Source organism: Cygnus olor, chromosome 6 (genome assembly GCF_009769625.2).
Source record: "Cygnus olor isolate bCygOlo1 chromosome 6, bCygOlo1.pri.v2, whole genome shotgun sequence".
NCBI lineage: Eukaryota > Metazoa > Chordata > Aves > Anseriformes > Anatidae > Cygnus > Cygnus olor.
In genome coordinates, this window is record NC_049174.1 from 22,452,081 (window position 1) to 22,469,178 (window position 17,098).

General features: G+C 35.7%; 1 protein-coding gene across 7 annotated transcripts in view; it reads left to right on the plus strand.

The window, feature by feature from the left end:
• The window catches only part of KCNH7 (potassium voltage-gated channel subfamily H member 7), a 223,069-nt gene that overhangs the window by 151,172 nt on the left and 54,799 nt on the right, over nt 1-17,098 (plus strand). For all 7 annotated transcript variants that reach the window (XM_040561791.1, XM_040561796.1, XM_040561792.1 and 4 more), the window contains one exon: nt 1,710-1,924. In XM_040561791.1, coding sequence (XP_040417725.1) covers nt 1,710-1,924 — 215 coding nt within the window. The remainder of the gene's footprint in view (nt 1-1,709; nt 1,925-17,098) is intronic.

The following is a 17,098-nucleotide window of genomic DNA, read 5'->3' on the forward strand; positions in this document are numbered from 1 at the left end:
TTAGACAGAAAGAATTGTGAGAGCAGAAACACTAGATTGAACTCTCCCAAGGGGAGCACCTTAACTGTTGACTTGGGGCGTTGGGCTCTCCCCTTGTAATCTTGAAAACCTTTCTGCACAGTGGCACAATTTGAATTGGTGTAGCGAAGGATTTTTTTTCTCTGGCCCAGATTACATGGCATGAATTTAGGAGGTAGAAACCATGTGTATGAATTCTTTTAAGCTAAGAAAGCAAATGAAAAGATGGCTTCCTTAGCAAGCATTCTCAGCCAGGTGCAAGAGAAGCCCGGCCCTCACCTGAAGAATTTGTCAGACAAACAAAAAAGAAAAAAGAGGCCTTCTTAGTCACTGAAAAGATAAAACTTAGGTACTGACCTTCACAAAACAGCCTTTGGACTCTGAGTCCCTAGTAAAATCTCTGGCGGTCAAGGTACAGAATGCAGCACTGCCTGGATTTCCCTACAGCTAGCTTCAGGCAGCTGGTTGCTTTGGATAGTACTCCTTCACACACTGCAAATACAATCCAGCTGTTCCTCTGTTGACTCAAAATTACCCCATAGCCTAGTTCTGTCCCACTGACTGTTTATGAATTATAGCAGCAGTTTTTGTTTCCTTCCTAGGAATTAAAAAAAAAACAACACGACATTCTTGCCCATTATAGATTTATGATACAGTAAGGCTCTCATGTGGATCTGAGAAAAAACCTTCAATCCCACATTTTAGACAGTGTAACCGACAGCAAGACCAGGAGTTTTTCTTAAATCCATAACTGGAACTAATTGTCATTGTCTAAACATACATACAGTTCCCTTTTCCAGTATTTTTCTCAAAAACAATCTTTCCTTAATATATTTTTGTTTTCTGGACCCACGGTATGATGAAAGTAGAAAATAAGTATACTGTTCAATTATATTGCTTACTTGTTGTACAAATAACTCTGTCCAATATTGAAGAGAATAATTATAATGGATATGTACCTCATGAAGTATGTGCACTCCATATTTTTCATTTATCATGTCTCATGAAAGTAATGCAAGATGTTTAAGTGTATATTAAATACTCCATTAATATGCTACATATGTGTGTTGCTATTTTCAATATTTTTTGTTCATAACAATTAAACCAATATATTTTGTGAGTTTGTGATACTTCAAAATTATAAGGGCAGTGTTAGACATAGGTTAATATTTATATGGAGTTGATGGATCAACAAGACTAGAACAGGGGTCTACTTAGTTTTACAGTTTACCAAAAGGCATTTTTGAGCTAACTGTCCTGGAAGCATGAGCAACAGTACAGATGTGATAACAGAGCCTTTGCTCAGATGAGACACTTATATAATTGTGTGTCCTATTTGAGCTTTTATAAACAAAATGAGAATATAGTATTTATACTCAGCCTGAATTACCATGGGGCATACCTGGTAATGTTAAAACAACTAAGGACAGTCCTGTTATGTACTTTGCAATCCACTGACGTTATAGAAAATATTGGAGGCTTTAAGTAAAGGAAATTTCATATTTATATCCACTAATGAATTTGATTCTCATTAGCAGTAGAATTATTTTTAAAGTGCCAATAATTTTAACTATTAAAAAATAGCATAGTAAAAAATAGTTTTTAAGTACACTTCTAACATATCCCACATAAATATTAATGATAATTTATCTGCATTTGTCAAATACTAAATATGTGTTCTGATTTTTCAGGGCCTTTTAACCATATCAAGTCAAGTTTGTTGGGATCCACATCGGATTCAAATCTCAACAAATACAGTACAATCAACAAAATTCCTCAACTCACCCTGAATTTCTCAGATATCAAAAGTGAAAAAAAATCTTCATCTCCTCCTTCTTCGGAGAAAGCAATTATTGCACCTAAAGTGAAAGATCGAACGCACAATGTAACAGAGAAGGTTACCCAGGTAAGGTAATACCGATTGTGTGCATTTTCAGTTTCATGAAGCTGATTATCAATTTAGTCAGTAGATTGTTACCCATTTCTTAAATGGTTTGGATTTCTTTGAAGGGTTTGAGCTGTTGTTTACTTTGCCTTCAATTCAGTTCCACATGAGGTAGTTTACAATGCTAGATGATACTGCTTAACTTCTGCTTAAATATGTGTTACATTTAAAATAGGAAAACAAATCAAACTTTTCAGCTGTTTTCATTTTTAATAGGAAAAAGCTGTATTATGCACTGGGTGCCGCGAAGAAGTCTATTAACTTCAGTGATTCCTGCCATTTAAAAATGTGCAAAGATCTTGACAATAAAGTAGTATTCTATTCAATGTTTTCTGAATTTTTCTTTGTTACTTTTCACTTACTTAGGTGTCTGATACATAAAGGAAAACATAGACATACTGCCATTCATTTCTAGCTAGTGGTTTGCAGGAGCGAATTTTTATTCTTTAAGGAAACAAAAGAATCCAATGGATATTTCAGTTTTGTTTTGGTTTCTTTTTTCCGTGTTTACTAATGAAATTAAAATAACACAAGGATATGTAGTGTCTATCAGCTATATACATATTTACACATTGCGTACATTATTATTGACTGGATTGATGGATGCAGCTTTTCTTTAGATGCTTCCAGGAGGGTTCCTTGGACAGCCTAATGCAACTTTGTCTTAATCAAGGCAAATTCCACAGGTTTACATTATATGAATAGTACAGTTGCTGACGTCCTCTGATATACCTAGTGGGTAGAGTGCTCTGGGGATATAAATGAAAGGTTCAAATTGGTTTTAAGTGTGAGCTAAGCTCCAAATTTCATCACCTTCATGTGTTTCATCAAGCCTGTGGCAATTCTGAAGCACAGAAGGGTCTGTTTCTAAGTGGATGGAAATTTTAAGGTAGAAATAATATAACCTTTTATTTAGATGTATACCTACGAAAAAGATTTCAGGGTTGCATATTTTTTGAATACCTAATTTTCAACTAAATTTTTAAAGGCTTGATCTTAAGCAAATTATTCAGCTAATTTCAGAATCGGTATTAGATTTGTAATGTAATGACATATAGAGATTGTCAAGGACAGGCTGTCAATATACAACATGCTGAAAAAAAATACAAATTAAGATACATTAGTCTTTATCCCAAAGAACTTCTACAGTCTCAGTAAGTAGAAGGTCATTCCTCAAGTGTTGATAGGCTGACAGACTGAAGAAGGTTGGAAGTGCATTCTGTAATAATGCAGGTAGAGATTTCATAAGGAAAATCTTGCTAGAAATAGCTTTTGCCTTGCTACTGACCTGCCTTCCCTAGACCAGACTGCAGCTTCTTGATATTACTACTATGCCAGATAGTTTCTGTGTTTCTTCTCCCTTTGACAGATACAAAAATGAATGTATTGTACACCCTCCTAGAGAAGTAAAGATAAAAGTTCTATCAGTTCTATCTTATCAGTTAGTGCCTAAAACGTAATTGGATTTTTATCTTTCAAATATTTTGTCTGTGATAGCCAACGTGAATCCGCAACCATTGTACTTTCTTCCCTGGTCAGTTGTGAAAGATTTAATCTCTTCCGGATCCATTTTGATATCTTTTCAATTATTCATTGCAGTTATACATAGAAAACTTTCACAGATAATATGACAAAGAGTCAAGTTACATTAAAAAGACAAATTTTTATGTTACATAAGCACGAGTCAAACTTTTTTTTGTTTGTTTGGTTTGGTTTGGTTTTTCACAAAATTCTGACTAGATAGTTAGAGCCAGAGTGCCAGGTTTCTATCTACTAATGACACTATTATGGGAAAAAAATATTTAAAATCTATGTTTATTCTCCAAACTTCATACTATGAAACGTCAAGTAGAAATGGCTTAGATCAGCTAAAACTTCTGGCAACATTGATAATAAGTACATTTGAAATTGAATTTGAATTGCTCTATAAAATCTTTACACCACAAAACACTTCCAATTTAATTTGACATTGCTTTATGTCCTTTTCCAGAACTATATCAACCAATATGCAGAGTAGCAATTTGTGTAGCAAACTGTGATAATGTCAGTCATCATAGTTGGAATTATCCACAGCTGTTCCCTTCTCTCTTACTATATTAAGTTATCAATGTTTTTAGTTGTTGCTATGGCCTGAACTGTAGGATTAGGTACAGAAAGAAATTTCTAGGAGGTATAAAGAAATGTAGGTCTACTGAAGTTGATAGTACTATATCTATGTGCATCAGTCAAATATCTAGCAGTTATTTTTGAATTAGATTAAAAAACATATTTAGACATTAAAAGTTTTAGTGCTGTTTATGTTTCTAATATTGTTGTTTCAATATGTTTTATTAGAGTCAGCACGGTAAAGGTTCCACTGCATGTCTGCCCATGTCTTTAAAATCTAAATCTCTTATTAAAACTTATTATAGAACCATAGATCTATTTTGTATCTGCAGAGGAGTGGAAAAGTGGCTTTGGAAGGTTTCAACACAGTGTTGAGAATAGAATATGGCAGAAACGTCAGATGAGATAATTAAGATATGCTCATGCTGGCACAGTCCCCTGGTATGTAATTCTGTGAAACAGCATCAAAAATGTACACGAGAGAATGTGACCTGTTAGACCTATAGGATGATATCAGTAGAAAATGAGTATAAAATGGCCATGGTAAGTTAAAAGGTCAATGTTAATCAGAGTAGTGACATTCTGAAATAGTCTTCCAATAGAAGTTAAAGCAGGAATTCCAAATGTCTTTAGACAGAGCCTGAGAAATGCAGTAAAGGGATAGATAACATGATGTGCTTTTCTGGCATTGCTGGACTCAGTGACATGGAAGGCCACTTCCAGTCACATATGGCACCATTCAAACATCTGTCCATCCCTCTCTTTGTACTCTTCACTGTATCTCTCTCTCCTTCTCCTTACCTCAGGCTTGCTGAGAAATTTATTCCTGCTGCTATAACCTCACATGTCCACTACTGTGGCTTCTCTCAGTCTGCAACCCAAAATACGCAAACATGGACTCTGGTACCACATTGAGGTATCACTGAGCCTCACAGTTGGATCACTGCACTCTGGATTCTCTATAATATATCAGTAATAGCAAACGAAGTGTCAGCATCCTAGGATCCAAGAATGAGTTCTTCTTTCCAGAGATAACAGCTGTATAACTTCTGTCGTATTCACAAGCTGAAGAAGGAATTTAGGTAGTGAATAAGGAGGGGTTGTCACATAGCTACCTTCATGAGGTAGAGGAAGAATAATGACTGAAATAATAGAGTAGTCATGGCTGTTCTGTACAGAGGGATGGAAACATTTTCAGAAAGAGAGACAGGTTTTAGCAAATATGGTTTTAGTGGAATAAATTAGGAGCAGACAATTTTGGAAAAGAATTTCAGATGAACAGAAGTTGTGGGACTGTGGCTGATACTAGAGTGAAAAATACAAACTTTGAAATGCAGGTGGAGAAAATGAGATTTCATTGGAGAATTTCAAAATAAATAAAATTCTCAACATCATACCTTTTAAGTAATATGACAAGTAAATCTAGTCAGAAAGAGCTAGGTTATAACTTCTACTGTCAGGACCTTTTGAATAGTGTCTTACTTATTAACAGGAGAATTCAGGACATTATGTAGAGACTAAAATTCCAGTTACTGTATAGCTTGCAGTGACACTTTTGTCACATATTTCACTGCAATCTATATAGTAATTACAATCTACATAATGTCCTGAATGTCCTGTGATTGTTTTTAGTCGACCAAAACTCCTCGTGTCATGCAGAGTAGCATAACTTCTACTGCATGCCTATTTCTGCATAACATTGGCTTTTACTGAGATGAGTTGACCAGCAGTAGCTGCCAGATAGCCCTTTTTGAATAATTGGCATTCTTATATCCCAGTGTAGATATCTGTCACTAAAATTAAAGTTACATTTCCATTCCACTTTACTAAAATACTTTTTTTTTTTAATGTTTCACATTATAATTTCCAGAGGTGCTTAGCTAGACTGTCTTCTAGAAGAGCGTCAACTTACTTCAGGGGGACAGAACAATTTCTGCACTTTTTTGCACTGACAGGTTCAGATGGGGTCCTGACACTGATTGCTAGAAAGAGACAAGTCTTCCCAGAGGCACAAAAAGTAGACTTTTGTTAAAGAAAGCAGTGGGGCAAAAAATTGACATCTGTCCTTTAACGTTTTTGATGAGTTTGTAAAGAGGACTTCTGACCTTAAAATTACAGCACATAGAGGCAAAACAGTTAGCAATTTTACCTTTTTTAAAAAATCTTTTTTATTTTAAGTGTTCTTACACATCCGGTTCATGCTGATATATGGCCCAAAGCTGAGAATTCTGTTGTGAACAGACTCAGAGCACCATGAAGATTACCATAGTTTGTATCTATACTTAATTTCAAAGACAGAATTTCTGAATACTCATAGACTGGCAACAACACTGGCAACAAATAATGATTCATACAGTTAATAAATGTATAAATTACTGATCCCTTTATTGTGTTCTTTAAACAAGGCTGTTTTGCGGCCCCTCATCATTAATGCTCAGCTACTATCAATCCCCTGAAATTCAGCAGTTTGTTCAGATACAGCATGTGGTTGAAAGACTCAACATGTATCTGTTGATTATGATTTGTCATAATAACTGACTTATAGGAAAGTAGAACTGTGATCTTCATACTTCTTGGAGATAATTTTCAAAACCATCCACCCACCTGAAATATATATACCCTGTTTACATGGCTGATAAAATGATAAGTATGTACCTTAACTGGATACTCTGTTGATTTGAGGATTGTGTTCTGATCTGCAGACATGCTGAATGTTCACAGCTCTTCTGAAAGTGGAGCTCTCGGTGTATGGCAGGTCACACGTAAAGTGATAGACCTTGTAGTTTTATTCCATGTTTTTCTAATCTGGCCAGACTCTGTTCTATCAGTCCCAGAAGATTAAGAAATAAGTAACAATGTCCCCCAAGGCCAGCCTCAGCTGTTGATATAAAAAGAACTGTTATACGATCATGACTTCAAACCGACCTTCAGGTTTTCAGGCTAAAAGAAGTCATCTATGACAAAGATGGGCAACATAAGACCTAAAAATAAACCAAATTATTGAGCTATATATTTTCGATAGTCTGATTCAGCTGACACACTGGACCGTTTACAACATCATGCAATAACTTGCATACAAGCAATATTTCAAAGCTATTCATTTTGGAACACAAGCTGACATAAAGCAGAAATTTCTGAATTAAGGGGAAACAGTTTTGATATGTCTTCCAATTACGCAGTTAGACATACATATAATGATGAAATTGGGGGTTAAGCAGAGCCAACATTCCCTACTTACTGTATGGAAAGTGTAAATTATTTGATTCTGCTGAAAGGAGAATCTTTTTTATTCAATTATTTTCCATTCTTGTTCTCAATGATCAATTGACATAACATACAGGAATTATTCCCTTTGTTTGCAATCATACTTAGCAACCTCATACAATAAAATTTTATTGTTGTTACATAATTAGGCTTCATAATTACTGTAGATGTTGTTATAGAAATGGAATAGATGTGTGTAATTTCATTGTCATTTAGAAGGGGTGACACATCTGTGTGTGAAAAAAAGAAAAGCAGAGACGATCATTGTGATGGCAAAACCAATAAGAATACCCCAGTCTCAGTGTAGTCATTTATACCTGTGCAAAGATGTCATTTGGAGAACATGCTCTTTTGCACTGGAGCAAGTAGCTATACAAAGTGCATGGAAACAGAAAATAAAGCCCATTGTTTTTATCAATTTCAGAAGAACATAGCATTTTCATTGGAACTGCTTGCTGTTGCATGCAGTAATAAAACGGTATATGTAATTAGAGATTCACAGGAATTGTGAATGATAACATATTCCTTGAAGGTGATTGTTTCCAGTAGAGCCTCATGTCTTTGTGATAGCGGAGTAGGCTGAGGCATCTCAGCTGCTGGAGTGTTTTGAGAAGATTTCACAACATATGGTGGAAATGGAGCAGTTGGAAAGACCAGCTGCTTTGAAGCATGTAGCCTGGAATCATCCCTAATTTGTCCATGTCCTTCCCCCACTATCTACTCTTCTGAGAAAGGGATTGCCCAGTTTTGCTGAGTTGGGAAAAAGAATCCAGTATCTTCCATGAATTAACAATTCCAAGTGATCAGTATTTTGTAGGAGCAATTTGCTATTATTGTCTTGAACCAAATACTTAAAGATCTGTTCATTGATGCTAACATGGAATGGATCATATGATATATATATTTTTTAAACTGAATACTTTTCAAAAGCAACATTCTTCTTCTGATGCTAGTATATGGGGGAAATAGGCTTTCAGGCTGCATTGTAGTTCATTCTGAAAAGATGAGTGTGTAAGAACTAATGCCCTATGAAGCAAATAAAACTGATCAAAACCAACTTGTAGGCAGCAATTTCGCAAACTTCTTTTCTCTAGACTAGAGCTCTAAACCCCCAAACTGGTGAATTTCATGGTGGATTGACCTTGGAAGTTTCTAAACTTTGTAAGTTGCTCAGTGAAAACCAACTATTTTGGCACCCACCAGAACTAAAAGAAGTCAAGCCCTGGCTTAGCCTCTATCAAGCCCCATTAAGGTCCGGAGAACTGTCAGAGTCCTCTGACCAGCTTGGCGTGCACTGCCTAAAATAATACCTTTCATGTACACAGTTAGAGCTGCCTTAAAACAGCCATGAAAGGAGTCACAGTATGTCTTTTATTTAACGTTAGAACCATACAAAAATGTAGTGTGGAAGAGACCTCTAGAGGCCATCTAACCCAACCTCCTACTCAAAACAGCAGTTAACTTCAGTTAGATCACAGTCAGGTGGTTACTGTATTAATTCAGGAAACAGTTTATCTGTTTAGGTCAGCATAAACGTATTTTCCCAGAGAAAATCACACAGCAATAGACAGCAATAGCAACTGATGTGCAGAAGCAGGGAGGGAAGAAGGCAGAAACTGTGGAACTCAGACTCGGGACTCCCTTCCTCCCTCCCTGCATGCCCTAACCCTCAGACAGGCTTGGTTCTGAACTCTCTTCTGATGCTGGACACCTCACAGGTAAGCACAATAGTAAAAATGTTGGATCTAGCTACAAAATGCCATAACGTGGGCAGACAACATTTAGCAATTGCCTGAAATTGCATATTCACCCCTATTAGGAATCATTTTCATCAGACAAGGAATGCAGCTGTGTTCAGCTAACAATTTAATACCATTTCTTGCAAGTAACATATTTCCCTTGTAGTGTAATACTAGCTTATACACAAGCTGAAAAACTGGTAGGTAATTTGAAAGATAACATTCTCAAGGAAATAGTTAAGTTCCCACACATCACTGATTAAAGAAATTGATGAATAAGCTAAAAGTGAGAGCACAATATTCCAGCAATTTGCAGATAGTAAGGTGATGATATAACTGGTGATAATTATAAGGTAGTTTTCTTCTGCTACTGATTAGAAACCAGGTGGTTTAAACATGCATATAAAGGAGAAGCAGTAGCAATTTTTTTGGTTTTGGAGGGGTATTTTTGTGGGTTTGGGTTTGTTTATTTTTTTTTGGCTTGAGCAGTGGGGTAGGTTGAAGCATAGGTATTGGTTGGTGTTAATGTGCTGAAATCTGAGTAAAATATTTTCTATTCAGGGTTTGTTAGGGTTTGGGACTTTTACATTGGATTAGAAGTAGCAAGAAAAAACAAAGACCATGAAGCCCAGTCAGAACAACATGTTTTTTAATGGATTCAGAATGCCCTCAAAATTGATAAGCCAAATGACAAGGTCATGCTTCTCATCTATTATCTGTCATGTGTTAGAATGTGGATAATGCTTTCAGCATGTAACTGGTAACAGAACCAATAGGGAAGTGGGTACTATTTTTTAATATCTTAGAAACTGGCATGAGCAGGTATGTTCAGAATACTACTACTAATGAATGTGAAACATTTATTAAATGGGAAGTAAAGATGTTCATTTCACAGCTTTTTTCTAATCTAGGTATCCATCTTCTTTGAATATGTTCCACTTTATAAATTAATTCTATTAATTATGAAGAAATCTACTCTCTTTTGAAACAAAAGAGCTGGCATGGCATGTTCTCACATTTGTACCACTCTGTTCTGTTCAGAGAAGTTTAGTTTTACTGGGTTTGTAGGTAAGAACAATGGAAGATTATAACTGAAGGAAAGCAACACCTTTTGCTGCAGCTTAGACTCTAATGATGTTAGTTGCTGGGTTTGGAAGTGAGCAAGAAATCTGTGCCTGGGGCTCATGGTCATCCTGTAGAACATGTTAGAGGCCAGCTAATTTATTTTGGCAAATTTTTTTAGGATAACATGCTGACTGCAGCTTCCTTCCAGGTTTTCAAACAAAGCTTGAAAAGTAAGTGTTGTATGGGACAATTTTTTCTAGATATATTATGCTATTTTCTCTCCTTTTTGCACCAACAATACCAAGTAAGCTAAGGAAACTGAAAAAAACAAATGACCCATTCTGCAGTTTAAGCAGTGTGATAAATTTGTCAATACATCTAGAAAACAAAGAATATTGGGAACAGGGGAGTTTATAGACAGGCTTCTATCCTAAGCATATTTTCTCCAGATTTAAGCTTTTGATACCTGCAACCATACATGTGATCACATACTGTAAAAAGATTCCCATATGTCCTTGGTTAAATCCATAGAGTCCTATGCTCTCCCAAACATGAGCTTCATCTAGCATTCCAGAGGTGAGGTAGAGCTTCTAGAGTTACTTTTGACTCACTGGTGCCATGCTAACAAAACATTTCTGTTCGAGTAGCAGAGTAGCTAATGAAGAAGCATCATAAGACACCTACCATGTCTTGCCATGTTTCCCCCAAACCAAACTATGTGTTTATATTGGAAAAGCAGAAAAATGTCTTATCTTAGATCCAGCTATGGACTGAGGAAAGACAAGTTTCTCTTATCAGCTCTCCATGGCCTTTTTCCTCTCACAACTCTGCCATTTTCTCTGCATAACCTGTATGAATTGGATGGATTGCTCTAGACAAAAGGACAGTGATTTTATAGGTTGGTTTTGATAATGAGATGTGATTTGTATAATCGCATTGTATGTAATCCATTCTATTTACCCCTGCCAAATGCCTTTTTAGTTGGGATGTTAGTGATTAAATTTGGTAGAAGGTTAGGTAATACATTAAACATTCCCAGGTGTCATAAAAATAGCAACCTGGGCAGAATGCTAAGACAATGTCTCTGAACTTAAAGTGAACGAGGCTGGAGTATGCTCATCAGTCAATGCTGTAATCATAGAACCGAAGTATGGCTTGTAGCTGCTTCATCTTTACCCTGTGTACTTCAGATATTCTCTTGCCACCTTTATGCTCCTTTTTAACTGCATCAAAGTGTTTGGAAGCTGGGGAAAGTGTCTGAAGGTACATTTTTCAGAAATACTTTAAGGAAGATGAGATAACATCAAAAAGCACAAAATCTACTTTGTTTCATTGTTATGTCATGAGCTAATGATAGAAAATATCTTTTAGGTGACTAAAAATCACAGCAATAATTTAAGCCCTTATTAGAAATATGACCCTTGGTGTTTTGTTGTTCAGACTTATAAATGCTTGTTAACAGCTTACTGGTTATGTTGCCAGAAGAGCAATGAAGAGATCACAAACTCTTCAGCATTTTGAAGGGTAGTGTTTTCTGTCTTCTGGAATAACACCTCTTAGTAAATTCAGAAAAAGCTTTACACTGCTTTTAATACATATTCTAGCATTAACATTTGCTAAAAATCAGTTGCTAATTTCTTCTTTGATAATCTGCAAATCACTAAGTTAAGATTTAAAGCTCAGTAAAGCACACTCAATAAATCTATATGCTTCCAAGTGTTGCTCTGATGATGCATTACCGACTAACATGAAAGTAATTGCATTCTGAGTCGCAGGAGGAGACTCCTGAGGTTTAAGATTTATAAGCTATTTCATAATTTTCTTCATGGGAAATAATGGATGGAAAATGAACTATAAAAATACTCCCTCTCTTTTAATATCTATCTTTATGAGAAAATAAATGATAGGTTAGAGGTAGTGAGTTTTCTAAATTATTACATGTATTCAAGTTTGGTGAAGCAATTTTGTTTGACAGTAACATCCACAGATACATTAATTCCATCAAACCTGCACAATTTACTGAACAAACATGAAAAGAATCCTGTTCTACTGTTTTAATGTCATGGTACACATAACTTTCCTTGATGATTTGTTGATTCTGTGTTGCTGCATATTTAGCTATCTTTAGCTGAATAGAATTATCTAATTATTTGACTGTGTCATGAAAAGAATAATTTGAACAGTGAAAGCAACAGTGTTACACTTATAGGTGCTCAAGACCTGTCTAAATCAATGTCAATTCCTGTTCTCTATTGATTTTCCAACATCAAATTAGCAATTTTTCTGGCAATTAAAATCAGAATTCAGTTAGAATTTTTCTTTTTCTTAAATTTTAACACCAAACAGCATTAACTTTTAACTTCACTGAAATTGCTTGGACATTTATTATAAAAATTGCTTAACACCACATCAGACAGATTCCATGTACCAATAAAAACTTACCCATCTTTTTCTTCTTTCATACTATCTCATTGCCTCCCAAATTGCAGCTCCACCAGAATATTAAATTACTGAATATCCAGAGTTTCTGTATTTCAGTTAGGTTGAGAATGACACAAAGTCTGTCTTTCACTAACGCAAAAAGGCTTTATTTAGTGGCATTTATAAACTGTTTGACTTCTGGAACGGAGATGATTCAAATATGCTCAGATAAGCTTCAAGTTTTGCAGGCTTATCCAGTAATAACAAAAACGTGGTTTCAATGCCTACCTAAAATTATACTTGCTGAATATGTGGACATAGTATACAAAGAAAAAAAAAAATCTATTGTGCTATTTCTGATCCTGCATACAAAAATGTATTGAGTACATTAGAAAGGTTTATTTCCTCTGGTACCTGAAGTCCCAAATGGGAAGCATGTAGAGCACATATTTTCACACAACAGCAGATTTTCCTTAACAAAAGCTTAATTTTCAAAATATGAAAGCCATTAAAACACTACGTGATAATATCTCACAGGTATACTTCAAACTCTCTGATATAGAAAGGTAAATATCAACACTATATCCAAAGTATCATGCTACAAGTTTTTAAAAAATATTAAAAACATTTAAAACAGACAAGTTCCTTGAAACCAGGAAGACAATTATTAATATTCCCATGATCAATATTTCTCGATTTAGAAGACGTTCTTTAATAGCTATCCTTCGAAAAACATGTGAAAATGTCTTTTAATGCAGATGTGTGAAAGGAGAATATAATGCAGGATTACATTCTAAAGCTCTAAATCAAAAGCACTTCAACTTTCTGTCAGTACCAGAATAAACTTATCAGTTGTTCATGTCAGCATCAAGGAAGACTGTCATTAAGACAATTGAAATATGAAAGACCATAACAGTCTTGTGGAGAATTAGATAATGCCTGCCATAAGTGAGCAACTGTTGATTTAATTTAATGCTTGCGTAGTGTTTATTTTTAGGTCTTTTTAGATTTAGAGCTTTTTAGATTCAGACCTCTTTAGGAGGTCCAGTCTGTAGGGGTCTCATGATAATATTATGAATAGGGAAGAAAGGGGAAAAGATGTCCTTGCCAGTTATAGCTTAGTAGCTTCAGTAGAGCTAATACACAGGAGAAATGAGAGCCAGAAGAGGTTACATTAAGAGAAGAGAGTTCCACAAATCTAATAAAATATCCAATGCAAAATCATACCCTTTTTTAAAGCTGAAATAATACTGCTTCCTTTTTTGAACTGCACTTACCATTCACGTTTAAGGTCTATGGTCATGATAAAACAGGTTAATTATTACAGGAATATTGCTCTAGCTTCTGTATCTTCTTCATGATTTTTTCTTATTTCTTTAGCTTCCACAGTTTTCTGGGAATTGAGTTCATGCAAAATGAGGTCATGTAAACCTGAGTTCAAAGCTACCTGTTAAAAGGAAGAGATTGTACCCAAGATCTGAGGGTTTGGGGGTGGTGGCAGTGTTCATTCTGCACAATGAGCTGCATCAGAGAATAAACATGAATAATAACGTCACTCTACTTGAATTTAGGAGATGCTACTTGATTTCCTAGTCACCAGCACTATTTATAGTTGAAAACTGCTGAAAATATTATTTAATCCAAATAGCTTTTGGATTAGCCCGCAAGTAATGTAGGGCTTTGTTTATAATCTGAGCTTTATTAAATGTTTTTGAAATTCTGTTAAAGTGAGAAATGCTATGTAAGAGCTAACTTTTTTAGTACAAGCTTTACTTTGTGACAAAAGCAATAGTGACATAACAGTATGTAGTATTGAACAAATCTACATAATATACAGTTCATATGAGACACACTTTGTCATGAGACATAGGAAAGTGTCTTTCCGAAAAGCTAGTATATTAAGCTTTGCACTCATTAAATTTCCACATTTACATTTGAATAGAAGCATTCTATATGCATTACAAATGCTGTTTTTTGTTTGTTTGTTTGTTTTTGTTTTATCCCTTGTATATGCCCTGTTTCTCCCTCATATTTTGCCACCTGGAAACATTGCTCTGTCTGTTCAAATTTCCTAAATGTGTATTAGTTCCATCTATGATGAAAGGTTTTACCTGGACTGCAAATGTGCTTTGCATTGTTTGTGGAAGTGTACTGTAATCATGTATCTGCTGTCTGTTTGGAAATATACAGCACAAATATTGTGTGACTTCTTAGCAAAAATGCTAAAGGTCCAATGCTTTCTGAATAACTTGAACATAGCATCTTGTCCGTGCAATCACAGTATGTCCACAAAGTGCATTCAGTGCTCCTCGAAAGCATCAGGCATGCTTTCTGGTTTCCATGTTCATGGGCTTTATAGAAATCTACGGTTACTCGGAAAGTCATGGTCCAGCGTATAACCACCTCACACTACAGTTCCTCACAGGCAGCACTAAACAATAGCTGGAAAACCCTATTGCAAGTCTGTGCAGTAGTTTGGCAGAAGTATTTCTTTAACAGTTCATGGTGGTATTCATAACAGATGGCTCATCATTTATTTTTTTTGTTATGATTTATTAAATCTGTATTATGCTTCTTTGTGTTTCTAGTTCTTTGGTTTTTACTGTCTACATTTGCATTCTTTAATAAATTTAGATTGAAAAGCCTCAGAACACAATTCTCTTATGAATATACATGTGCTACATAGTGATATGGGCCTCTCAGAGTCCCTTGAAACTGTGCAGTTTGCGTAATAGATAACAAAAATAAAGTGTTGTCACACAGAAAATAAAAAATTGAAAAGTGCCGCCGTTAAGTTGTAACTTTAAAAAAAAAAAAAAAAAGAGGACAAATATTTGTGAAATTAATCTTAAAAATAAAAAGAATCAACAAAATTTAGCAGAATAAGAATGATGATAACTCTGCTTCTACATAACATCTTCTAGAAATGCTTCACACTGATTTTCCTTTGCAAGGTGTTTACAGTTTAGTAGGTAAATATCATTCTGTCCTGGTTTCAGTTAGGACAGAGTGAATTTTCCTCCTAGTAGCTGGCAGGGTGCTATGTTTTGGATTAGAATGAGAAGAGCGCTGATAACATGCTGATGTTTTAATTGTTGTAGAGCAGTGCTTACACCAAGCCAAGGACTTTTCAGCCTCTCTCTGTCCTGCTAGCGAGCAGGCTAGGGATGCAGCAGAAGCTGGGAGGGGACAGACCCAGGACAGCTGACCCAAACTGGCCAAAGGGGTATTCCATACCATCTGACGTCATGCTGAACAATATATAGGGGTGGCTAGCCGGGGTGGGGGGGTGGCCGGCTGCTCGGGGATAGGCTGGGCATTGGTCAACGGGTGGTGAGCAATTGCATTGTGCATCACTTATTTCGTACACATTATTACTATTAATACTATTATTATTATTATTATTGTTGTTATTCTTTTCCCTGTCTTAATAAACTGTCTTTATCTCAACTCACAGGCTTCACTTTCCCGTTTCTCTCCCCCATCCCGGAGAGGGAGGGGGGAGGGTGAGCGAACGGCTGTGTGGTGTTTGACTGCCAGCCGGGCTAAACCACAACACATTCTCTCCATCTGACTGAAGTCAGAGAGGTTAAATGTCAGTTTGCCTAAGATCACTTAGAAACTCAGTGGCAGAGACTAGAGTATAATTCCCAATCATCCAACATCTTGACTGATGTTTTGCCTATATATTCTCCTTTTTAAAGAAAATTGAAGAATCTTAGTATTTCTCTTAGAAGTGTCAAATGCTGTTGCTGCCTGTGGTGTTGCAGAACGTATAACAAGAGTAAACACATTATCCAGTGAAGCTTATGGCCAGTGTGCTATACTGCACATCATCCCAGTTAGACTCCTTGACACTTCACCTAGAAACACGATGCAAAACAGTCTTTTGAACACAGCACAATGTTGTTCCCCAGTACCAGGGAGGGGAAAAATATTAGAACTGTCAAAAAAAAGTGATCACAAGCAGCGTGATCGGGTTTAAACTGGATCCGCACTACTTGTGGTGGAATGGATTTTTTTTTTAATTAAAAAAAGTAGTAATTCTGGTGCATCCCCTTCTTTTGCTTCTGCTTAGCAGAACAGCATCCATTAGTAAATTCCCGTTATTCCTAAATATCTTTTCATTTCAAATCCAATGAACCACTGTTATCAAGGAGAAACTAAAAATTATCAAACATTTCAGAATGATAAATCTGTCTAAAACTGTGAATTTATGACAGTTATTTTGACCTCACTCCATAATTTATGGGAACTGAAATATAAATCCCCAGATTGCAGCCCTTCTTTGTAAGTGCCATCTTGAACTTGTGATCTTAAAAAATGAATACATGAACCTAAAAAGAGCAAAAGATGTTCACCAGCCCTATCTGTGTGAAATACCTGAAGCAAGATTCTGGAATCAGTCTTTTTGAATGAAGAGTCTTCTAGCTTGCTGCAGCACTGTTTTAACTGTAATAAACAGGAATGCAACGGAAAAGATGTAAAACAGCAGTTAGAAATGCATTCCTGTTTTCACCAGATAAAACAAGTGTGCAAT